This window comes from Halichoeres trimaculatus, unplaced genomic scaffold, assembly GCF_033239565.1.
Source record: "Halichoeres trimaculatus isolate MK-OKI-2021-1 unplaced genomic scaffold, fHalTri1.1 fHalTri1_scaffold_22, whole genome shotgun sequence".
Taxonomy (NCBI): Eukaryota; Metazoa; Chordata; class Actinopteri; order Labriformes; family Labridae; genus Halichoeres; species Halichoeres trimaculatus.
Window position 1 is genome coordinate 7,312,431 of NW_027437200.1, and position 26,482 is coordinate 7,338,912.

At 39.2% G+C, this 26,482-nt stretch overlaps 1 protein-coding gene across 9 annotated transcripts in view; it reads left to right on the plus strand.

The window, feature by feature from the left end:
* Positions 1-26,482, plus strand: part of nrxn2b (neurexin 2b) — a 920,596-nt gene that overhangs the window by 333,368 nt on the left and 560,746 nt on the right. For all 9 annotated transcript variants that reach the window (XM_074699347.1, XM_074699355.1, XM_074699353.1 and 6 more), the window contains one exon: positions 26,033-26,334. In XM_074699347.1, the coding sequence (XP_074555448.1) occupies positions 26,033-26,334 (302 nt within the window). The remainder of the gene's footprint in view (positions 1-26,032; positions 26,335-26,482) is intronic.

Below are 26,482 nucleotides of genomic sequence, written 5' to 3' on the forward strand. Positions count from 1 at the left end.
TGTCTCTTCCAAGTGACAAAAAATCCATCTGCTGTGTCGTTAGATCAGGCTAACAGGCTAACTGTGACTCTACACACTAAGTTGGCGCCTTGTCTGCTTCCTTCTATGGTGGTGTTTTTCTTTCTTTTTTTATTTGTTTGTTTTGTTTTTAGGGCTGAACGACTTTGGAAAAAAATCTTATTGCAATGTTTTGGGCCAATATTGCGATTGCAATTTAGCATGCAATTTTTGTGGGGGGAAGTTAATATTCTGCATTATTCACTGAACACAAGCGATAAATTATTCTGTAGTAGGACCAACACAACAAAGGATACTGACAATATACAATATATAAACAATTATAAACAATTCTTTCCTGTAGGCCAGGCCTAGATGCTATGATGAAATTAGATGAATTGATGCATGAATTGTATGAATTGATACCATGATAACATCTCTTTATTTAACTACGGACACAACTACAACTACAATCACAGTGAAATATTGACTGATTGATCTAACTTAAAGTCTTGTTGACGTGTAATAAAATTATTATTAAATACCTTAAATAAATTCAGAGAAATGAACAAAGCACTGCAGAACAACAGGCCTGGTACGGACCAAAAAATTAAAAATAATGATCAATTTTTTACCAGAAAAAAACAGCATATTGACAGGGTTTAAGAAAGAAGACGTACAAGTTGCTTTATTTTGTCCAGGTCTGTGTATATGAAACTTTTTTTTTTTTTTTTTTTTTTTTTTTCTTTTAAATTGCAGCCTTTGCAATTTGAAAAATGCATTCTGATACATTGTGATGTTGATTTTGATTTGATTAATTGTTAAGCCCAAGTGTTTTTGCTGATTCACCTTTGTCATTGTCTTAATGCTCTCTACTGGTCCGACTTTCACTGGCCTGATTTGGATAATACTACGATTGTACAACGTATCTTTGGTCTGTCGTGTAAACACAGACTAACAGTAGGCCACAGGGACAGTGTAGTTCCTGAGATTTTTTTTTTTTTTTTCTTTTAACCAGAAACTCAAAGTTTCTGGACCGTCTGGTTGAAATACTTAACATGGTCTGGTTTTACCAAACAGACAGAAAGCCTCAAACAATGCTCTCAAACCAAACAGTACATCGGTTTTTGTATTAGTACTTTGTATTACCGTATTTTCCGCATCATAAGGCGCACCTAAAAGCCTTCAGTTTTCTCAAAAGCTGACAGTGTGCCTTATAATCCAATGTGCCTCATACATGGATCAATATTGATTAATCATGGCTACTGTAGTCAGGGGGCGTCGTCGGAGTAACAGCGGTAAGCAGTAGAACCTGTAAAGAGGAATTCTGCTAAGTGCTAACATTAGCTCACAGGCTGGCCCGGGCTTCTTCTCTTGTTTATTGTTAGAGCAATACAGCTCCCCCCAAAGGTCTGGCATTTGAACTGATCTCTGGAAACGGCTTTTGTGGATGGCAGACACGGCTTCGTCATTACAGCGCACTTTTTTTGAAAACGGCACAGAAAATAGTTGGATAGGAAAATGTGCGGCTTCGTGTGGATGTAGCCTGAGTTTGACTGACTTATTGACTGTTTTGTTGACATTCCCTTTAGCGCAGCTCCATCTAGTGGATGCATAACGCAACCCCAGCCACTACTATAGCTTCTACTCTATGCGCCTTATAGTGCGGAAAATACAGTACTTTGCTTTTCTTCTTGCACTTTTACTACTGAAAAGAAGAAACACAACAAGACAACTCATTACAGCACCAATAAGCTCAGGTCTAAAATGTGATTCCAGAGTGTGAAGATGTAAAGATTTAACACCACAATGAATATGTCAGATTTAATTGAAAGCTCAATTCTTAGAGATAAAACCTTTTTTAATGACTTTAAAATATAACTGTCCATGCATTACTATATGAGCCTCCGGTGGCCCAATAAAGGAAACCAACTCTGATATCTTGCGAGCAACACTTAGTTCTTGTGAAATATTCCTCTGTTAAAATACACCTTTGAGTCTTTAGCTTTCATCACAAAACTGTGCTGCTAGAATAGAAACAAAATGCCTCTCTGTGATAGATGTAAAGCGTGACCACACTTTTATTGTTACTCGTAAATATCAAGTTAACACACATCACACAGCAACAGACTGTCACCAGCTCCTCACTTTAAACAACGGCTGGAGTTGTCACAATCCACCTTGCGGTGTGGAACGTACCTTATCTTTTTAGTTCCTCATTCAAGGTTAGCTAGCTGAGCCTCGGGGAACACTTCAGATGTCTGCAGCGTAAAGAGTTGTGACATTGACACAGGAGTCAGAGCAGAGTCACGTCTTCCACATTTGACAAGGCTGTGATGAGGCTGCCATCATATTAAGGGAAAAAAGGCAGAATGTGCGTTGTTGTCAATGCAAAACAAACAGAGGCAAGATGGAGGCTTCTGTTTGTGGACTGTATACTTAGAAATAAACTCAGCAATCTCTAAATACCCACAGGCCTGAGGGAAACACATACACACTGCGGCACACAGAATGAAAACACCCACGTATGCTCACTCGGTGACTGGCCACACTACTGCTCACAGGAAGTATATGTGTGCGTGCGTGTTTGGTTTCACTGAAGCAGCAATACTCCTCTAAGCCTTCAGATAGGCAGGGAGAGACAGGGAATGAGGGGGACAGATAGGGCCCAATGTCTAATTAACTTACTGCCTTCAGAGGATGTGTGTGTGTGTGTGTGTGTGTGTGTGTGTGTGTGTGTGTGTGTGTGTGTGTGTGTGTGTGTGTGTGTGTGTGTGTGTGTGTGTGTGTGTGTGTGTGTGTGTGTGTGTGTGTCCTTAAATCCAAGGCAAATGATGACCACTGGGGAGAACAAGGGGGGAAGAAGGGAAGCAGTGATGCAAGGAAAAAAGAGGATGCTGAGACACAAATCACACGCCTTCATAGGAAAAAAGCCTGTAAAGAAGCTGAGTCTTCTCATTTTGTCAAATCAGCTGTCCCACTTCTCACTAGGTGTATGTATATTAAAGGATTCCTACTTCAGAGTGATGAAAGAGACAGAAATATAGTTGGATGTGATCTTTCTTCTGCCTTTGGTGATCCTGTTTTCTGTGTCAGCAGCAGCCACAGGAGGAGCTTTTACACACAGATTTAGAGCGAGAGATAGAAGAGGTCCTGCTCCTCCACAGGCTGAATCCTCCTCTGCGTTTGCAGGCCTGGAAACCTGAGCCAAACGTTTCTAGGGGAGAACACAGCTCGGTGAATGTTGCATGCTATGCAAACACCTGATGGGTGTTTACTCACAATGTAGGTTCAGCCTAACTCTGATCTGAAAATCCCTGTGAGGCTGCAGAAGAATATTTACTCACTGAGTTCCTCTTCAGTTAAAAGTGAGGCAAGCAGTAGGGGTGGGTATCAGCAGAGGCTTCTTCATATCTAGTCAAAAGTAGGGCGCAAGATGACGTAAATCTGTGGTAAGTTATCAACTGACAATGGGACTACATGTTACACATGTGCATGTTTTTTCTATTAATTGTTGAATGTGTCTGTATATTGTAACAATATATTCAATATTTATAAAAAACAGCTCTTAAAGGATAGCCTATGTGCGCTGCTGCTGAGAAACAATAGACGAACAACTACAGGAACACAAGAAACAGCTGTGATAACGGTGTTAGACGACTGCTGCCGTTTTTGTAAAGTTGACTTAAGAATTGAGGGAACACTGACAAGTATGAAAGTCTGCTGACGTCACGTCTGCCCGTCATTTCCACAGTTCCTGCAGCTCCCACCTCTCTTCCCTGATTGGGTCGGTTAGGATTTAGCCGAATGAATTTGTTGGTCAATGGAGCCTGGCGAGATGGATTTGCAAGATTTCAGAAACTGAATTAGGCAGGTCCAGTGGGTGGTTGCTGTTGCAGCAAAGTCCAAATGGTGTAAAGATGTTATCATTATTATTGTTGTTGTATTTGCTGTTGTTGTTTCAGAGAGAGGTAACGTCAAAGTAGAGGAAAGGAGTATGCAAGTTTTTACACATCACAAAGCAAGTCATGTTTTAAGCCCTCATTGCAGCTAGTTTGGGCTGTTCTAACAGGCACTATAAAACTGCACAAAATTTTCAAGAGATGATCTTAAAACTAAAGCCATTTGTTTGAAAGTTACCATTTATCACTCATGATCACCCCCTTTCCTCTAAAGTAGAGGACCAGAGATTTTTTGAGTAAATGGCAATCTGAAAACCCAGGTATTGTCTCCTGAGCTGCTATTAAAATCCATATCAAGTATCTACTAATACAATATGTGAGATCAACTTTTTGTTGCGGTACACTGAATATTTTAACTACTTATTTGTTGCATTGCAGAGGGGCAGTTTTTTCTTTTTCTTTTTTTTTAAAGCCACAAAAAATGCTGAGGTGACAGAGTGGTTCATTATAGCAAAAGCACAAGCACAACAAAATAAAAAAAAGTCATAAAGATTGCCCGAGTACATGTTATATGCATCTTCTTTTCTACTCAACACTTGTGTTTTAACATGCCTCTGCTGGAGCCAAAACAAACCCACCTTGTTTCCCAACTGAAACTTGGTTAATAATGGGGTACACCTTGAACAAGTTGCCAGCTGATCACTTAACAAGGCCGGCTAGCATATTTTTCCTCTTTTAACTCTAAAATCCATCAGCGCACTGGTAAAACCATTTTAAATTGCCTCTTTTGAAGAAGAAAAGGCAGGTATAACAGTTATATTTGTGGTATTATTTTACTGCACAAGGAATCCATGAACAACAATGTTCCAATTACAGGCAATGACTAATGTAAGCTGCTCTCATTGCCATTACTCTTCAACAACTTTAGCGATTGAAAAAATTCAAAGAGATCCTGAAAAAAGAGAAGCTGAGCATTTCAGGCATGATTTATGACTTTTTGGCCAAAATATCCTTGAAAAAAATGTTGTGGTGGTCTGTATCATACTTGTATAATTGCAGGTAAATATACCCCAATGTGTGGGAGTGGAAAAAAGATCCCACTTTGTGATACATTTTGGCGTTTCAGTTTGAATAATTGTAATGGTAATATAAATATTTTTTGCCTTTAATTGCTTTGTAAAGATGGAAGATTTCCATTGGTATGTCCACACAATAGCTCTGTATCCATTTCTTCCCGGACCCTTAAAAGTGAAGTTTCAGTGGCTCTCCTGCAGTAATCCTGCAGTATAAGATTGAAAAACAGACTCATTAAGACACAGAAGACAAGCAGGAAGATGTGTAGAGGCCAGGGCAGAGGGAGGCAGTGAATTAGTGTCTTTAATTAGACCAGACATAGTGTGCTTTCTGCGTGTGTCACACAGGCAAGGCCTAAAGGGAGGTGTATGGAGGGAAAGTCACTTTCAAGCTCCACTAATATAATGGGGCCCTCCTGGGACCAAGCAGGGGGTAGCTTTTTCGTGGCTTATTCCTGTTCTTGTGAGCATGTGCTCAACTCTATAGAAAGTCTCTGTGTTCAACCTGTTTCAAGGTTGGCTTAAACTGAGTCATCGCCATGGACTGTGAGGTTAATGTGAGACTTTTTCCCATCATCCTCAGTAGCAGCACAGCCCCAAACAAATAAAGCCTCTTGCTAAGCCTGGTGTCATATCAGTCTTGTGAGGCTAAGCAGGCTGTTCAGTGAGTTGTGAAATTGAAATGCAGCCTTGGTTATTAGACAAACAGCCCATCTCCCGTACTGCTAGTTCACTGTCAATAGTCACTGTAGCGTCAGCTAACAACACAACTCATTTGTTGATTAAGAAGAGCGGTGCGTGTTGTGCATGCTGGTGTGTGCACAGGCGGTGATGCAAGTTTGCTGGTTTGTTTGTGTGTCTGTTCTCCCTCAGGTTTCACCAGACTGTAGATCACTGGGACTACAAGTGTGTGAATATTGAGCCCCTAGCAGCCATACGTAACTTTCAATGTGATACACCATTTGAATTCATTAACCTGTTAGCGTGTTAATATTTGAACTTACGATGCAGTCTGTGTATTCAGCCTGTAAGGTTTATCTGGTGCAGTTCTTAGTTTCAGTAGAAACATTTATTCACTTCACTTAATGTGTGAAAACCTGCAGTGAGTGACTGTTCTTTTCAGTCAGATCACAACTTACTCATTTATTTCACTTAGCTGGTCTCGTACAGAAAGAAACACAGTGAACAGCCCGAAGCTCAAAAACCAATGAAACTCATTGTTGTTTGTTAAAATTGACAAGGAAAGAAATCAGTGCATTTGAAAAGCCCCCAGTGCATCGTGTTTGTGTTTGATCATTTTCATTTGATGGATGGGTCAGGATGAGGTCATTTACCTTAAATAAAGTCTGGGAATGACCAGGGGCAGAATGTTAATCATGAGCACCACCAGGACGAATCCCAGTGGGCTTATTTCAAAGCGATTACTGTAGCCTAATAATATTGAACCTTGCTGCAGGGCGAGCTGAAAGAGCTTTGTGCTTGCAGAGTCAGTATCTCCACATAAAAACAAACCTTCTCTGTTAGGGCCTGAACCAAGGTCTGCAGTAGGAAAGTTACTAAGCTGCCTGTATCAGAGTTTATCCATTGATGAAACATCCAAGGTTCTGTGTTCTTGTAAAGTCAAACAAGTGTTAATCTGAGTGCACTGAAGAAAGATGACACTGAGTAAGGAAACGGGAAAAGGATAAAAATCTGTGCAGTTGAAACTGTTAGTGTTATAGCTAATAAAACACTGAACAGAACTGCTGTATAATACTGTCTCTTTATATGGACATATTTTGTTTGACATGCTCTCTGTCAGTGATGGCAGTGTAGGGTCAGTGGAGATAAAGAGATTAATTTGTAGTCTCTGTATGCCTCTGTCTCTTTTGGGGTAAATAATAGCATGTCCCTGAGTTGCAAGTCTTTCCCATAGACTGTATAAACCATGGACGTAGTCTCCCAGTTGTCACCCGTCTGTTTCTGAAATGGAAAATGAAGCGCATCGGCTATAGCGGCCATATTGGTAGTGGCAAGGGCTTTGTGTACAGCTATAGGGCGCCTGTCACGTGACCCCGAGTTGTGCCTCTGATTGGGCGAGCTTGTGATCTTCACATCCTCTGAACTGCCGGGTTAGAAAAAAATTCCCCCCTTACAGTGTGTAAGTAATGTCTCAGACAGTAAACGTTTTTGGAACCAGGCTGTAAATAGGTTAATTTCTGCTTTGAAAACTGCTTTTTTTGGCTTGGTGTATATATGACTTCTGGTACTTCGTACAACAGCCTCTAGTGGAAATTTCGAGAAACAGCAGATTTTAGCACTTCAGCATTGTCTTGTATTCTTAGACTTGAGGTTGATGCTTGGTCTTTCCATGTTAAAAAAATAATTATAGTGGTGCACTGATCACAACTTTCTGGCCAATCACCAATCTTGAAAAAGCCTGACCTGCCTATATCAATTTTGGCTGATACTGGTTTTTATTTTTTATAACTGACATCATATACCTTTAATGTTTCAATCTGATTTTATTAAAAGTTATTGAACAATAACTGTGAAACAATAAAATCTTTATGTTTGAACTTAAACAAGCAGAGTGTTCTGAGTTTTAGGTCTCAGAGCAAAAAGCAACAATGGTTGGCTGTCAGACCTTCCTGGAGGTATATAAGATCAGTTTCATATGTAAGGAAGGGCTGATCACCCATCACCAATCACTGATCCCCAAAAATTAAGGGAATTGGCACGGATCGATTGATCAGTGCATGTTGAATAAATAAATAAATAAACAAATAAACAAAGAAATAAATAAAGAAAAAAAGAAAGAAAGAAAGAAAGAAAGAAAGAAAGAAAGAAAGAAAGAAAGAAAGAGAAAAAATTAAAGCTCCTGTGAGGAACTTCTGGATTGTAAAGATTCTGGCACCCCCTGTGGAAAAAAGTGGTACATCCTACTTCTTCACTGTAAGCAAGCTATGTCCACCTGCCCTCTGAAAACATACAAAATTGTTGACCTTTTAGGACTCTGATGTGGAAAAAATTATTTGAAAGCTGAATGGACAGTTGTGTGTTGCTGAAAGTGATGTTTTCTTTTTAGATTATGAAAAGTCTTCAAAATTGGAAGTAGTTTGTTTCATAATTTACAACAAACTCTTCGCGGAAGCTATGGGTTGAGATTTGTGCCACTAGGAACTACATTGGAATTATTATTTTGAATTACCTCATTTTATTTTAACAAGATTGATCCATGAGTTTTACATCAGCTGGAAATTATAAATAAATGTCCAACACGCCCAAACGTCCTGCTAACAGTAACATTTACCAGACTGCACAGGAAATTTGATAAGTATCACTTTGCAGCCAACCGTGAAAATGTTCACACCATAATCAAGAAAAATGCTTTTTGAACTATTCCCAGAGCAATTTTTTTGATAAGTGATGTATACTGATCAAAAAACAAAGAAATTGTATGAAGTGTTCTTCTCAGGAAACATGACCCACACATGTGCAGGAAATGATCAAATGAGAAGAGTCACTTTGACCACAGGGAGGGTCAAAACCAAATCCACCAAACAGAAAGTCATCTGAGTTGTATGTTAAAAAAAAAAAAAAAAAAACATTTTCATTAAAATTAAATTATTTGGAAACACAAGCCAAAGTATCAAAATAATATGTCTTTCTAAAGCCAGCCTGGGGTGAGAGGGTGGGAGCTTTTTGCACTTTGGTATCAACTCAATTTTTCAACACCATTTATGTAAATGAAGATGTCTGAAGTTGTGTGGACTTTTGAATTGATTTTCATTAAGAAAATTAGTTCTTAACCAGAACTTTAATTTTTCTATCTTCAGTTTTTTCTCCAGAGCTTGACATCATCTTGAAAAATGGTGATTTGCATTAGCTACAAAATCTTTATCATTAAGTTTGAAGTGAAGATCAAAACTTTTAACTCTGTCAAGTTATGAGGAATATATATAAAAAAAGAGAGAAAAATATGCTTTATGCTATCAAATTCCCAGAGGCAGTTCTGTCAGCTGTTTCTCCAGGTTGGACTTCATCAAGTTGTTCTGTTCACTTCTTGACACATTGGCCGAGGGAAAGGTTGGCATTAATCAATACGACGACTCCACATTTCTGCCCTTTGGAAACTTTAAATTCACCTTTAAAATTTGTAGAAATATTGATCTGATACAAAGATTAAAAATGAAGTTTTCAACAAGTTAGGCTTATCTTACAGAGTTCATCTTACATTTGTTTCCACCTACATAAGTTGACTACTGACAACTCCTACTTTTTGACTTGCAGACTTCATTAGGATTTCATTGGAGTCACAGGGGGATGCTAGCTGTAGGGGAGGCTACAAAGTGTGTTGTCGACAGCCTTTCGGATGCCCTTGGTATTTGCTACACTGCAGTTTTGACATGTCATGCTTGTTTGTTTAGTAGTTTAAAAGTTGTCAGCTACACAATGCTGTATCCTCATTTCCTTGCCTCAGACCAAACTCTCTGGCTGTCTGCAAACAGCCGTGTTTTCCAGCTCCTCTGTGGGCAGTTACACAGTTTTTTCGATTCCCAGTTCAAGAGGTCAAACGCCTTCAGCAACAAGTTTGGCTCATTAAAACTCTTCCTTAGCTGACAGAATTGCCTTATTAGTGACTCAATATGCTGGATTGGTTATTGGCTCTCTCAACAATGGCATTTACTTAAATTTGACCCATACTTAGGTCATCCTTTCTTTGTCTCCTGTGTTTGTGTTTCCCCCTAAGCTGTTAGTCTCCTTTTTCAGCCTTGCATGGTCACAAATGTGTTACTGCAGTTTTTTCCCCAATTAGGGGTTTTCAGTGTGCTTTAGTCAGTGAATTGCTAACAGTAATGCTGGGAAGGCGTCAGTCACAGTGGACCTCTATGACATTTGGTTTCAAGCTTTTTTCTTTTTGACCTGCCAGTGATTAACTTCCCAGGCTTAATGCAAGGGAAGTGCTTGTATGTCCCTTATGTTTTATTTTACACAGAAGCCAGATCATAAAGTCGCTACTGGAGCGTTCTTACATACTTCTTTGCCTGTAGAGAAAGAACTACCTGGTTTTGCGTTTAAGTCTAGGCAGAAAGCTGTTGAGGTGATCAAGACCTTCTAGTTTCTCAGTCATCACAATTGTCAAGATAGTTAAGTTCCTATATATTACAACTCTTAACTATTTTCCATTGTTCTTTAAATTTTGTACTGCAGCTTTGTACTGTGGACTCCTGCTTTAATTCTTCATGTCATTGATTTAACAAGGTGCTGGAAACATTCCTCAGATATTTTGCTCCATATTGTCATGATCACTTTACACACTTGCTGCAGGTTTTTGAGATGCATTAGTCATTGGAGTCCTTGTAATGTGCACATTGTACTTATTTATCAATTATGACGTGCTCTGCTGATCTGCCCAGGTCACCCTTGCAAAAGAGATCTAGATCTAGGGTTGAAATGGGTTGAATCTGGTAAAATAAAGGTTAAATAAAGGTTAGATAAAAACATAGTAAAACCAATAATAAAATAATAATAAAATGAAATTGTTATTTTTAAGAGTGCAGTTTGAGATTATTTTGGCTTTGTGACATGAAACACTATTCTGCTGAAGGTATCCATCAGAGAGTGGGTAGCCATATGCCCTAAAAAACGCCCTCCACACCATTACACCAGTACCAGCAGCCTTAAAAGAAAAAGTACGATTGGCACGTTGTGATTTTGTACCACTTTTTTGTTCTGTATCATATTCATTGCATCATGACAACTCAAGACAAAGACCAGCATTCAAAACGTTCTTACAAAGAGTGAGACAAAGTTATGACCAACAAAAAAAGGTAGTCTCACAAAGTGTAGAAAACATTGAAAATAAAACGTTGACCCTGTAGCTGTAGGAATTACCTTGAGAAAACCAAAGTGAAACAAAAGACTTCATGACAATTACATTAGTGTCTTTGCTGGAAAGTAAAACCCCCAAACTTCTGTTTCCACTGTCAAGAAAAAAGTACATTTGTCATTTTGTCTCAGTTTTAACTAAAAAAGCATCTCCAATGGAGAGGCCAAATGCTCATGTGATTACTAAATTCAAACTTTTCTTTGTGCCAGTAACCGACTTTGTGTCTGTCCTGAAATATTTCCTTACAATTCAATACTGAGTTAATGAGCCGAGTCTGACCAATGCTCACTGGAGCAATAGAAAGAATAGAAATCTATACATCCCTGTTTCACATGGCTTCTTTGATGCTGCTGGGTTAAAAGTATTCAGGCATTACCCAAATCACCCCAGCTGAGAATAGCCAGCCTACCATCTATGCCAAAACGTTAACTTAAGAACAAGAAGAGTTGTTTCTTGATGGGGGTATTGGGTCTGAATATCCATCTTATCCTTTAGTGAGAAAAAAAGCACCAGAATTTCTAAAAGAAAATCAAAAATAATACAAGTGCTGGCAAGAATACAACAAAAAGAGGTGTTTGCCTTTGTTCAGCTTAATTTACACCAGTGAGCAGCCAGCTTCAGAGTACTAACTCTCTGGCAAGAATCAGGAGAACAGACCCATATGGCCTCAGATTGTTCTTGCAGCATGTGGCTGTTCCTCTTCCTGCATTAATTAATGATCCAGTTATAGCAAAAATACCACCCTAGTGCTGCATATATACAGTTAAGGTGAAACCACGGGTCCACGGCTGCAGACCATTTCTGGCACTAGTAAAAAGCTGTATCAGCTGGAGTCAGACAGGTCCACAGCAGCAGGCCGTCCACATCATCAATCGAGGGGAACCTACAAGACAAACAGAGAGATCCATGGTTAATAACTTTAATGGGTCCTTAAGACTAGAAGTTAGACTGATAGACAGAGAGAGGGAAACAGGAGCCCTGTGTGTCAGTTTCCCTTGGCAGTGTAAACCTAAAGCAGCATGACTAGGAGCTGGTTCAGGTCAGATCCAGCTCTAACTGTAAGCTTCATCAAAAAGGAAAGTTTGAAGTCTACTCTTGAAGGTTGAGACCGTGTCCGCTCCCCGGACCTCAACCAGTAAGCTATTCCAAAGAAGAGGAGCCCGATAACCAAAGGCTCAACCTCCCAGACTACTTTTAGAGACCCTAGGTACAATGAGCAGACCTGCTGCTGAGACCACAGTGACCTAGATGGAACAATGAGCTCTTTTAGACAGGATGGCCTGGTGCCATTAGGAGCTTTGTAAGTCAGAAGAAGAATTTCAAACTCTATCTTAGATTTTAAAGGTAACCAGTGTAGAGATGCTAACAGGAGAGATGTGCTCTCCCCTCCTAGTCCAAGTCAGTATCCGAGGTGCAGCGTTCTGAACCAGCTGAAGAGTCCTTACAGACTTATTGGGACAGCCAGATAGAAGAGAGTTACAATTGTCCAGCCTAGAAGAAACAAAAGCATGGACTAGTTTCTCAGCATCGCTCTGAGCCAATATGTGTCTAATTCTCTTGATATTACGAAGATGAAAAACACGAGTTTATTCTCGGTGACATTCCCTTAGTACCTGAAGTAGTTTTGAAGCCCTTGGACAAACTGTGATAGCCATACTGGAAAGTTGCTTTGCCTTCCTTCTCCTGCCAGCATCAAAGGAGAACAGTACCGGAAACACACATTGCATATGTTCATAATGTTTGGCTAAGTGGTACATCACAGCAGGAGAGCTTACATTGGTACATTGTTCAAGTTGAGACCATGTTAATGGTGCTTTTTATGTGCTTGGCATGTCTTGCAGTCAACCCCCCTCATTGGCTATGGGTCTCACCATTCAGGAGCACATGATCCTGTCATTTATGTCACTTAGCTTGACATTTTCTTCGTGTCCCAGTTGTGCCTATAGAGACTGAACTTCAATCAACTGTGATAATAGATACCTGCCAAAGACCAACAGTTAGAGGGGAAAGAATTGACTGAGAAAGTGAACAAGTAGAAAGAAGAATGAAACACAATCAGAAAGAGGGAATTTCAGTCACAAACCTTTTGTCAAAGGTAACAGACGTCTCACATTTTTAAAACATATACCATGAAATATCATCCAAAACCAGAATGGGGAACAGGGTAGAGGAAAAAAAAATGTCTCATGAAAATGCCGGGAGTGTGAGTGGGAGCCAGAAAGGTCAAAGCCAAGCATCAACCTGCTCCCCTTAACTGTGAGTGCTGACACAGCACAATTTAAGATGCGCCTTGTTTTAGTGTCAGTGTCAGGGTTTTGTAACCTACAGTACCCACTTTCACTAAAGAACTGTTTTAATATGCAAATTATCAAAGTTTAATTCTCTTCTCACTGCAGATGTGGAATGATTGCCCTTCTTCTTTTTTTTTTTTGCAACTTGCACGCTTCCCCAGCGACCTTCAAATTCTGTCAATCAAAGCGTCAGCATAAGGGATTGAATTAAAACCAACTGTGCTCTCTCAAAATGTGACCTGCAGCTACATTTAGAGATGGAGGAGCAAAAGGAATCTAATCAAGTGTCTTTATGCCAAGAGCCTTTTAAAATGCATATCCTTCCCCTGCATACTTACTCATTCGTTAAAATAGAGTCTGTGAGCCTCACCTTTTACAAATGAAGTCAAGTGGATCGGTTGAATAGAAAACGTAGGTACAATGTACCAATTTACGGTGCCATGTATAAAAGATAAACTATAATCAGTTAGCACAGTGGTAGACAAAAATAAACTGATTTTCTATTTGGCTCTGGATGCTAATATTTACTGAATTTTTGTACTAAAAGCCCATTCATAATTTTTTTTTTTTTTTTTTTTTTCTAACTTCCCTCTCTTCCAAAGGCACTGTGTGGACCTGGAAAAAGGAGAGGGGATAATGTGAAACAAGTTTGATCTCTTTATTTTTTTAATGCCAATCATTGCTCAGCATCATCACAACTATAGCATTGGAGCATGGAGAGACAGAGCAATCATTAGGTGTCTTAAAATGAGGCTGAGTTGTGGTGCTGATTCATTGTCATGGATTATGGTAACAAAAAAAGCAGTGATAACATCCTTCAAGCTGCAAGGAAACACACAGTGTCAAAGTATAGTCTGATGATTACACATATTAAGATTGACTAAAAAAGTGTGATGAGTGGAAAAACAAAACAAATTATGTTGGTCACCGAAGCTGTTGTCCAGCTGATAGACTGCAGGTTATGAGGATTGTTTTGAATTCAAAAGCTGATATCATAAATGGGTCAACAAGACATGTGAACACATTTAATTCCAATTCATTAGAAGGACAATTTCAGTTTAATGGTATTCAAAATGGGATTGTATTTAAATCTGTTTAAAACCAACCTGTGTTTAGTAAAAGGGGTTCTGTATAATTATGTTCAATATTCTATTTTTCTTAAAAATAATGAAAATAAGGTTTTAAAATAAAATTGTATTTCCAGGAAATGTATCTACTAATGGGGATTTATTTTAATCAGGGACCCTCAGCTGCTCCCCATTGCTGTATTTCTCCTTGACCTCTAAGGCACACTTTGTGCAGTCACCAGTTCAAATTACATCCATTTCCCACCTACTGTTTCACAGCACACACTGATGCCCCAGTTAATGCTTTGGAACTGAGCTCAGTTCAGGCAATATGTTCATGTTTTGTGTGTGTCTCTGCAAATTCAACCAGATTTGATTTTTTTTTTCTTAATCTAACCAAAGGTGAGGATTAAAAAAAAAAAAAAAAAAAGTCCTTCACAAATTTTGTTACCCCTCACCCATAGATTTCCCTTCAGTTAACTTAAGTTTGTTGAGTCCTGGTTAAAGAAAGTATCTGGTAGTACTGTCAGGCTAGAAAAGGGCAACACAAACAACCTGAATGATTCTTTTCTCATGCCAGTTGGTATCGGCACTCTTTCTCTTTTGGCTTCATCCTGGAAACAAAACAATGACTCTGAATAGCCTGATAGAGCATTAGCCAGTGCTCAACAAGCACCTTTTGAGTGGGAGAGAAATGACCATCACGACAAAGAACTTTGGCCTCCAGCAAACAAGGAAGGCAGACAGCAAATTATAGCTCCTTCATTACAGGACTGCAATCAGGCTGTGGATCGATATATACAGTAATGAGCAGCTGTGTAGAAGGAGGGGAGTGAAGAGGAGGTGAGAACAATGGTCCTCTGCTTCAGTCCTATGTCAGTGGAGGCACAGATCCATGAGCGTATTCACATATTACTAATAAAGCTAATGAGGTGTCATTACAGGTCAGCGCCCTGAACAGAGGGGGGAATTCAGCCAATAATCATGTAGAACACACTTTAACAATAAATACTTAAAAAAAAAAAAATACTTGTATGGCCAGTGGACCCTGTTGATTTACTGCATATCCTTTGGTGTAGCAGTGAGGTCTGCTATACTTTACATGCTGCAGACAACTTCAGCTTTACAGAAACCCCTTTGTATTGCCAATCATATCATTTATCTCTGGACCACTGAACTGTTAAAAGTTTTTTTTTTTAACCTGGGGGAGTCTTACAGGTGGACCTTGAGGCTTTTTGAGGAATGTAAACCTAAGAGGAATATTTAATTGAACTTTATTGGGTTTCAAACAGAATAGAACTTCGAGGCTACTTCTTAATAAAGTCATATGACAGTTTCTCTGTTGGATGGATTTTAATCTTGATCGAAGACCCATGATCTTGATCATCATATTTGAACATCTCAACAAAGTGTGGAGCTAATACATTTTACTTAAAGCATCATTACATAATTGTTTTTATTCAGCATGTACATATTTCTGATGGCATTAAATGTCATCGTCCTGACACTTTGATCAACCTCGACAAAGTTGTCTTGGTTTGACTCTAGCAAGCTGCAAGAATTATTAAAAAAAAGGTGTAAAGGGAGCTGTTTCGGTGAAGGGAGTATGTCACTGTCTTCTCTCGAAGCTCAGAGAACCACATATGTTTTTGTTAAGGACAGCTGACAGTTTGGATTTATGTGTGAGGGAGACAAACAAGGTAAAATCCATGAGGAGTGAAATATAAAAAAAGGGAGGGGGGTACAAAGATGTGAGCAATCAATCAATCATCCCGCTTCAGCAGTTTCTTCTCCCCCCATCCCAACCCCCTGTGACACAGGAAGAGTTCCTGTGCCTCTGTGTTTCTGGCTTTGCTTGAGCAGTTTTCTTCTTTATTTCTAACTTCTGTTCCTCTTTTACCTTTTATTGCTCTCTTCTCTTTCTCTCCACTGGTTTGTGGTGCACACTAGTGAATATTTGTGTGTAGCTGTTTGTTTTATCATTTCACAGCAGCTAAGTTCATGTTCACACACATATACCAACATGTTGGTATTTCTTTTTTTCTGTGAGCACATGCAAGGCCTTTAACTTTCTTTTACATGTAATAAGCAAAGATGTTTCCTAGCAGTTCACAAGCCTTTGACTGTGGCTGAAAGTGAACACAGGACGCTCACCGCTGTCTGTGGACGCAACAGGCCTGTTTGATTCATGAAGCAGCATCAAAGCTTTTATATGCCCCGTACATTTCCCACTGCTCTCTCATCTCAGTGTTGAATCATTTCTCCAAAGCTGTCGGATACTCTCGCGGCAGGGTGGATGGCACTCGGCGGAAGCTAATAGAGGGTGACTGTACATGCACATGTGGGTGGGTGTGTGTGTAAGAACAGAGAGGTAATGTGATGTGACGAGAGGATTTGCCAGCATGTGGTCATCTCGATTTGGAATCTCTTTACATGCACATGAACACACTTATTCATCTCGTCTCATCCTCTTCTCTTTTGTAATTCCGCTTAAACTACCTAATTACTCCCAATATGTAATCCAATCGGCCAAAAAGCAGAAAGTTAAGGTTCATTATGCGTTGACTAATGCACCACACAAGTTTGGATGGAGCTATTCATGCAGCTCATCTTATTAAACCTGCTCCCTCTCTCTCTTTCTCCCACAGTCTGAGCTGAATCCAATTTAATAACACATGCTGCACTGCACTTTTATTACAGTAATATCCTCCAACATCTCGTTGAAAATGCCACTTTCAGGCTGTCATTGACAAACAAAGATTGTGTTTTACTTTTAATGGTGTCTAAGCTCCAGTTGTGATGTTGTGTTTTCTCCTAGTTGGGGCACCTGTTTGAATTTTAGTGAACCATTTCCGTCATATGACAGCCAGATGTCATACTTCAGCTTGAATCTGCTTTTAGCTCACACATGATGTAACTGCAGGACTGTTAGCACAGCAGACATCTCTTGATGGATTTGTAGTCAGTGGCATTGATTTCACTCCCAGTGGCTCTCCCATCTCTCTGAAGCTCTCTGGGAGCAGATTATGAAAGGGTTGTTTACATTAGTGTTTTGTATTTGAGGTAATAATTGATCAAATTATTTATAAGGTGGGAACCTTGTGGGTGTAGATGTTTTACCTGGAAGGTCAAAAAAAAAATTTGACCACTGAAAGCAGAAGCAGCATGTTGTTGCGAGAGGGACGTGTTGGACACGGACTTTATTCATCAGATATGGTGAAAAACAGTGCATCACTTAATAACCAGGTGCAGTGCCTTAACGACTTCAGACAGTGGCTTGGCCTCTACACTCTCTTATAGAAATGGATCACTAACCAAGAACAATCAAGACCAGAGGTTAGCTATCTCCTTGACATAATATGAGAATGTCAGTCAGTATTGTGAGTCTGGTTGTCATAGAAGTGGCAAAGAAGTTTGAAGCCACTGAATCCAAAATGGGTAGACAATATAATGATGGTGTTTGTTGTGCCAACAGGGCCCAAGCATAATGTTAGTGTTGGTTTATGGCTGGAGATCAAGTTTAAACAGACTTTTTTTTTTTAGTTGTTGTTATTTTTTTCAAATGGCCATCAAGGGACAACTTGTAGTTGCGGCATAAAGTGTAGTTGTATTTTCAAGAGTCACTATTTACAGACTCAAGTAAAAATGTGGAATCTTTACTTTTGGGGGTTTGATTTTTTTAGGATGGGAAGTGTCCTGAATTATGAAGTACGTGCTTCATCCAGGCAATATTAACACTTAACATACCAGCAGAGAAGCTGGTAGAACACAGTCCACTGAAATGACACCAATCTGCAGTGATTGGTGCACATTTTATTCATTTCAATAAACAGATACTTGTGTGCAAGTGCAGTGGACCACTACTGTGGGTCAGATTTTTACCTTAAGGAAAAATAGCTACAACACTGTAGCTACAGCTAATAATTGCTTTGATTTCATGGGATGCATACAAAATTATCAGTTAGATCTCCATTCACACAATCATTATTCAAAAAGTTGTTTACGTCACCTTTCGAGAGTGAAGCCTCTTTGTGAACATGGGATCTACTGTTGAACTGAAACCCATCTGATGAGGATCAACACAATCTATTCCAAAAGGTTTTTGTCCATATGGAAGGATTGATTTCACTTGACTGGTAGATGGTTAACACTACCCACTAGCCTCCTCAGCTCAGCTCAGCTCAGCTCAGCTCAACTCAATCTTTTCATAATAGCACTGATAAGACATCAAAATGCAACCCATAGTTCTTCATAGATGGATTGAAAAAAAACCAACAAAAAACAGCTATAGATAGAAATATTTAAAAAACTGGATCAAAAATTAAAGACTGCAACAAGAATAAAACCTGAATTAAAACCATAAAGCAGATATCAAATCATCAATATGAAAGAGCAGAAAATCAAAAAAATTACAGAAATACATCCATTCCCTGGAGCAAGTATAATGGATGATAATGGCCGTTGGAGAAAGATATTAGAAAGTTTCAAATCCATCTATTTGTAAAATAGACGATGTAGTGGAGTGGCTTAGGGGCATGGCTACTTACAATCAACAAGCTGTTACCACAGAACCACAGTTTTCCATCAGGATTTAGCCACAGCCACGTTTATCCCAATCTTGTCCAAAAATGTTGAATACAAGTTTCAAAGAACCATGATGGCAGTGGGGGAAAAACAGAACTTTAGGCTTAAAAACATCAGTACACAAAACCAGTAAGAAAGATTAATCAATGCTACTACTGTGTACATTTTATGGGTATGTGCTAGTTTATAACAGGTGTACTTAGAACAAAAGAAAATGGATTTCATTGGTTTCACCAGTTTTTTCTTGCAACAATTTCTTCCAGTCAGACAAAAAGAGTTTATTTTTATGTATTTGTAATTGCTTCTAGGCTGGAGTTTTCTTCTCATCTCCTACGACATTAGAATAATCTCATCCTGTCACTTTTTACAGAACAACCTTGTGGAACACATCACAAAATGTCACCACAGCTAAATAGATACATGTGGGAGGATTATCAACCCCAGCCTCTCCTTTTATAGCTTACTGATGAAGCAGTTGCTGGTTTATTTCTCAGCCTGGATGCTGGGAGTATCATTTCTGACCCCTAAAAATACCCAGTGCTAAAGGTGTGTCTACAAAGCGCAATAAAATCAAACACCAGAGGAACTCAACATTTAATTAATAATAAAGACGCTATTACGGGTGGCTAAATTACAATTGAGGCATTTCTGTAATGTAGTCAGGGCTGTCTGCGAGGTTAATTGAGACCTTGACAGCACTTAAGTCTCTGCTGCATGCTCGTGTGTGTCTCGTCTTACCTCTGGCTACAGCCACTGCTCTTGGGTTTTATGGAAGAGATTTGATCTGAGTGAAAAGTGTCTACTCCACAAGTGTATGCACATGTAATCTCAGCTGTGCTGCCATGGGGGTGACAGCATGAGGGGCATGGTGGGTGGAACAGATGTACAGGAACAATCATATATTCTGAAGAGCTGAAGTGTTCTCAGGAAGCAGTAAAAAGAAAAGGTTGATTCTTGTTATTTGTTGTTGTGTGCTGGAAGCTAAAGTGAGCTTTTCTTTTCCTCCTTGAAACCTGAGAGAAGGTTTTTTTTTTTTTTTTTTTTCAGGACAACCATGTGAATAATCTAGTACTTCTGAGAGCATGTGAGGGCTGCAAAACACTACCTGACCAAATCATCAGTATAAAAGTAGACGCAGCCCACATGAGATCTCCCATTAGTTTCTTGACTGCAGTTTTGAGTCCTAAAACTGGCACTGAGGCTGTCAGCATATTGTTTCCTTCCTCATTTTTTTTAAATTTATCTAATTATTCTATTTATTTATTTTTGTTCAAACCTATCTTAATACGCAGATACCTTTCTAAATGATGAGTGCAGGGGATATGAAACATATTCCTCATGACACCAGTTTCTGAGATAAATTCTGGATATGTGCCTCAGGAAACTGCAGCTAATTACTAAGTAATAATCGTCAAACTCAAGTTTTGATGTATCTTGCGCTTTGGTTTGTCAGGTAAAACAGACCAGGTTACTACAGCCTGTTGTTCTCTCCTGTGGATACACATACTCAAATATAAACTAATACAAAGCTGAAAAATATTCTACCCCACATAAGTTAAGTAAAGAGTTTTTTGATCACCAGGAGGACATTTATTGGTTGCAGCATACACTATGAGCTATGAGCTTTACACTATGACAAATATAATAGATAAATATAAACTTAAGTCATATATACAGCGTCAGACAGAAGTTACAGTAACAGATAAAATGGGATTGACTGAGTTCGAGGTGCAGTGTTAGATACAGAGAGAACACTACACCACACTGTGTTGCTGGAAATAATAACAAGAATGTTAGGGAATCACTAACAAGGTAGTATTGTTAGTGCTGACAAGGAAACCTGTGTGTAAAAGCTGCCATTATTAAACAAGAAACTTGTTCACGTTGTATTTCAAAAACCTGCCTTCCAGCATTTTTGATAGTTAAATAAATTAACGTCACTAGAGAACAAGGCTTATAAAAAAAATCTTGTGGGTATAAACAAAAAAAAAAAAAAAAAAAAAAAAAAACAGAAATCAAAATGTTTGGTTGGTAACTGCAAGCTGGGATGAAATTTTAGTGATGGCTGTCAGCACCTACTTTTAACTGCTTGATTAAAGCTTTTAAAGGCTGTTTGAGGCCTGTGACCTTTAGAAATGGTTTAAAAATTACAAGTAAGACAAAATGTAGACACAAAAACTGCTTTTTATTCCTGTTTGTAATAATCTAGCTACATAAAAGGTCTATTACAGGGGGCTTGAGGGGATTGAATCACTTTTGAGACTGCTACAAGTGGCCACTTGATGAACAGCAGTTTGACACTTTTGATTTGGTTACAATTTACAGCTGTCGAGCATCACTCTCAAATGAAGCTTACTAAATTACATGGAACAATATCATTTTTGGTGCTGACACCATGTATTGCTGATTGTCAGTATTGTTTAACTTTGGCTCCAGAGTCAAAACCAAAATCATTTGAATGTTTGAAAATAACGCCCAAGAGTATTGCTAGTATTGTGACCACACTGATGGATGTAATAGTGAAAATCTCCTTCCTCCCAAACCTATCCTGCTACTCCTTGATCCTCTCCAGCTTTATCTCCTCCTCTCAGCCTTCCTTTCATTAAACAGGCATAAACAAAGGCCAGTTTTTTGTTTGCGGCTTGTGTCTCTGTCTGTTGCATGTGGCTCCATCTCACCGAGCTCATGGAAGCAATCACAAGCTGTTTGTTGCTTACCGCTAACAGCCCGTAGTTTGGGAGGGGGCCCAACTTAATACATAATTGAAAATGGTTTGCTGTGGACCATTTGGTGAGCTTTTGTTCTCCCTACATCAGCATCGCCGGCACCGCCTGAAGCCTGCTCTTGGGGGATTTGCTTTTTTCCTCTGTCATTTTTCCCCCTCCATCTCACCCCCTCTCTCCTTTGATGCCTTTTTTTCGATGGCAATTCACACTTCAGTTGAGATTGCTTTAAATTTCGATCCCAGCCAAAATGCTCTTTTAAGTAGCTGTCTCTGTCTGGATGCCATTTGTCCCTCACTTCCTTGTTTTTTTCCTCCACACACAAAATGTTTTCTTTCATGAGAGAGCATGCACGGCTATTGTGTGGCTGTGTTTGTCTGAAAGAGAGTGCTGTCATCACCTTTAATGTTTGCGACGTGATATAGTCAGTAAGTCCCTTAATCTGACACCCTGTCTGACTCTTGTTATAGATTTTTTATAACCTCCATGCAGCAGTTCCTCCTCTCTTGGTGTTAATGAAGAACTGTAAAATGCTGTGGCTCATAAAGGCTCCCACACGCTGACCGTCCCAGCTCATATCTCGGTACAAAGCAGGCAGATATCAAACGGACACTCTGTTATCCATCACCACTCTTCTCCTCTCACCTAAGATTGCTCCCGTTGCAAACCCGCTCGCTCATGAGATTTGGCTTTCAATCTGTCTGCCCATAGACCCTTCCCACCAGCAGCCCCCTTTCAGCCAGCCGGTGCTCCCTCCCTCCAGGGAAATGCAGTGATGTCTTGGAGTGATTCTGCTGAAATGGAACTTCAGGATAAACTAGATTCGATGATCCACCCATACAGGGCCTCTTGGCAAGTTTTCCCCTCCTCTCTCTTTCCTGTTTCAGACCGAAACCTCATTACCTGAGGCGGATTCTTCAATCTGGTCTCCTCCGGGAGACAGAGGTGAGGAGGGGCAAACCAACACAGGAAGTGGGTTGTCACCACGGATCACTGTTTGTGTAGGGAAACTAGCTGATTCATATAACCGCTGTGTAATACTGAGAAATCTACATTTTCTATCCTCAAAGCAGATGAACTCTGCCTTCACATGTTTTAGTTTTGATTTTCAAGTACAATGATATTGTTGTAGTGTAGTGATTGGGGAAAAATAAAACACAAGTCACAGTCAACAAATTGGAAAGAGTAACTGCAACACAACATAGCATCAGAAGTACAGATGACTTGCTGTACTATGCAAACTTTTTTTTTTTTTCAGGAATAACTAAAATGTCCCAAAATGCTGAAAATAATTTTGGATGCTCAACACCTTTACTTAGTTCAGTCAGACAACTCACGTTTGAATTGTTTATTTAGCAGCAAATATATTTTATGTTTGGCGTCCAGGCTCCGGCCTCATCACCCCTCACAATAAATTTACATGGTGACATTGAGGAGTGATGAGCAAAACATTGTGAACATAATCCCCCCCGGAGCCTGCAGGTGGTTGCTGGGGTGGTGGTGGGGGCAAAGAAACATGCAGCATTACAATCGCAGGGCAGCCAAGGCATTGACAGGCAGAGAGGGATGAGAGACTCCCCGTTTAAATAGACCGCCCAATTGAGAGAGTGTGATTGCAAGATGGTTATGACGTGTGAGACACGTGGTATGTGAATAGCAGTGCTGCTCGAGTTGACTGCCTGAACTAGCTCGCGGGCTCGCCCCATTTATTGTTGAAAGTAGTGCAAAAAGCCATATCCATGGGAGCATTTGGGCAAAAATGAGGTTTATTGCTATTTAAAGATAGATATATAGAGAGCTATTTTTAGCAAATAGACACAACATAAAGTTTGCTGGGTACAATATATATATATATATATATATTATATATATATATATATATATATATATATATATATATATATATATATATATATATATATATATATATATATATATATATATATATATATATAATATATATATATATATATATATATATATATATATATATATATATATATATATATATATATATAATATATATATATAATAATTATTTATTATACCGAGCATACTGTGAAGTGAACTTTCCACCCCTTTGCAATCCTAGATATACACAAGTTTGACTGAGTGCTCATGTCACAAGTATTTAAACCAAATAGAAGTCACATTAATTCCCATAATTCCCATAGTTTATATATATATTTATTTTTATTGAAACCTAGAGTCTAAATGTTTTTCTTTTATAATGAAATTGTTACAAAATAAAGAGGAGATTATGACATTTTTAGAACTAGTTTAATACGTGAACTAGTTTTATGGTAGAATGCTGAAAGGCTAGTCTCACACAATTAGTGATTTTTGTCAGATGTTCTTGGTTGTCCACTCCTGTCTTTTTCCAACACTGGATCTCTTCCATACTTAGTTCTGTGGTTTTGCTGAGTCTTCACATAAACCATGGCACACATCGTGCCTTCTCCTGAGAATTTGCTATTTCTGGAGGGTTCATTTAACAGTCCCTCTTTTACCAACAGGATACCTGACTTTGATAAGTAATGAGTACATAGAACAAATCTGGGTGAAATATCATCAATTGGCGTTGATGTGTATATATATATATATATATATATATATATATATATATATATATATATATATATATATATATATATATATATATATATATATATATATATATATATATATATATATATATATATATATAAATATATATATATATATATATATAAATATATATATATATATATATATATATATATATATATATATATATATATATATATATATATATATATATCTGTGTGTGTGTGTGTGTGTGTGTGTGTGTGTGTGTGTGTGTGTGTGTGTGTGTGTGTGTGTGTGTGTGGTAAAGTGCACACTGTAAATAAAAGCACTGTGTTTACAGAGAACATCCCAGAGTCTTTCCACTTTCCACTTTCCACCACTCTCAGACATTACCTGAAGCATCCATCCTTTCACTCCACATTCAAACACTGATGGCAGAGGATGATGTGGAAAGCATCGTCAGTTTTTGACCAACACCATTCACACACTGATGGCACAGCACAGAGGGCAGTTTTAGAGTTCAGCGTCTTTCTCAAAGAACATTGAATCTACCACTGAGCTGCAGCTCCTACAGCCTCATTTAAAAAAGCACAGTAAGGAAAAAACGTAGCTATCACCAGTTATCAAAATGATTGACTCATTGAGCCCAGGTTGTACGCAGATGATGATCTCTTGCTCTCTGGCTCCACAGTTGGACTGTGTGATTGACACGTCTCTGTCTCCAGAGTTGTTGCAGTGGTATTTTCTGTTGTGACAGCTGCAGCAGGTGTTTGTTCAGTTCCTGACAGATGCACACCGTGTTCCCCCCTGCTGCCGTTAGGCTGCTGTTTGACATGTGTCCATTGTACAAAGTGCCTATTTTGACTGGTAGTGTGTAAAGGAGGCTCACTGCGGTGGGAGCAGGCCCTGTGCTGCAGACGGACTGGCAGGCATTAGCAGAGTTGTCAACACCTCTCTTCTTCTCCTTTTCTGTTTGAGTTGCTCTTTTAATCCACTTTGACTCGGGCTGACGTCCATGATTTTCCTCTTATTTTCTTTTCTGCCTCCTCTCCTTTGTTATTCAAAAAGCTTTTTTGCTCTAATTCTAACCTCGCTGCTTGCTCTTGTGGAAGTAGTTTAATTTTCTCATTACTCTGTATTTTTCAGTGTTAAGAAAATCCTCCATGACGCCTCCATGTGTCACGCTGAGAGCAGTGATTATTGTTGTTATGCTGTGATCAATAACAACAACTAATCCGTTTCATCTCAACACATTTGACCCTTCAGTTCTGTGCACAGAGAAGTGGGGAAGTGTTAGATCAGTGTTAGTCGTTTCTGTTCCAGTGAAACTGAGCTGTAGCAGTGTTTGGGAGGTCATCTGCTCCAGGATTGTACTTTTGGCTCGGAAAAGCTCCAGTCTGTCTTATTAATGCTTTTCAATAAAGTTTCTCTTCAGGCATTTTGTACAAGACTTAGAAATACTCTGCCCTGAATAATATTCCACTTGTAATTCGGGTCTTATATTGTTGTTAAAGTACAATGACTTTTTTAAATTCTTAAAAGCATATCTACTGCTGCTTTATTAAAAAATCTGGAATACACTTTATGAATTCATAAATCTATTGGTAAGAAACGTTTAACTGCGGGATGAAAAAGTTTCCAACTCGGAAGTTGATTCAAACTGTGCCTCAGGCTTCAGGTCAGCTCATGACACAGTGTGAAGGTTGCATAGCAAATGATTGACCTCCATTCTGGGTCAGGTGTTGTGTAACCTTGTGCAAACTGAGACTCCAGAAGAGCCCTGAGAACATTTTAACCTCTACTGAGATTCAAGTGTTTTCTATACTGAGCTGAAATGAGCAGCTAACTGTTCCTTAACCTAATGTGTAATGTTGGTGCTTCACTGCACTAATACAGAGTGCATAAGAATGTCATTCTTACATTTCTTGTCAATTCTCTTTCCTTCTTTCCTCCAGGTAAGGAAGAGTCAGTCGCCACCTTCAAAGGCAACGAGTTCTTCTGCTACGACCTGTCGCTGACCCCCATCCAGAGCAGCACAGACGAGATTACGCTCTCCTTCCGCACGCTGCAACGCAACGGCCTCATGCTGCACACCGGGAAGTCCGCGGACTACGTCAACCTCTCCCTGAAGAGCGGTGCCGTTTGGCTGGTCATCAACCTGGGCTCGGGGGCATTCGAGGCCCTCGTGGAGCCCGTCAACGGCAAGTTCAACGACAACGCCTGGCATGACGTGCGTGTCACCCGCAACCTGCGCCAGGTAAACACTGTCAGTGTAATCCAGGGCTGCAGCGGCTGTGAGTGGTACCTCTGTCTGCCACTTGCTTTGTCACTGCTGCTTTACTAAATCTTTACCTTTCTTTTTTTTAGTTTCACACACCGGGCACACTGCGATGGTCTCCCCACCT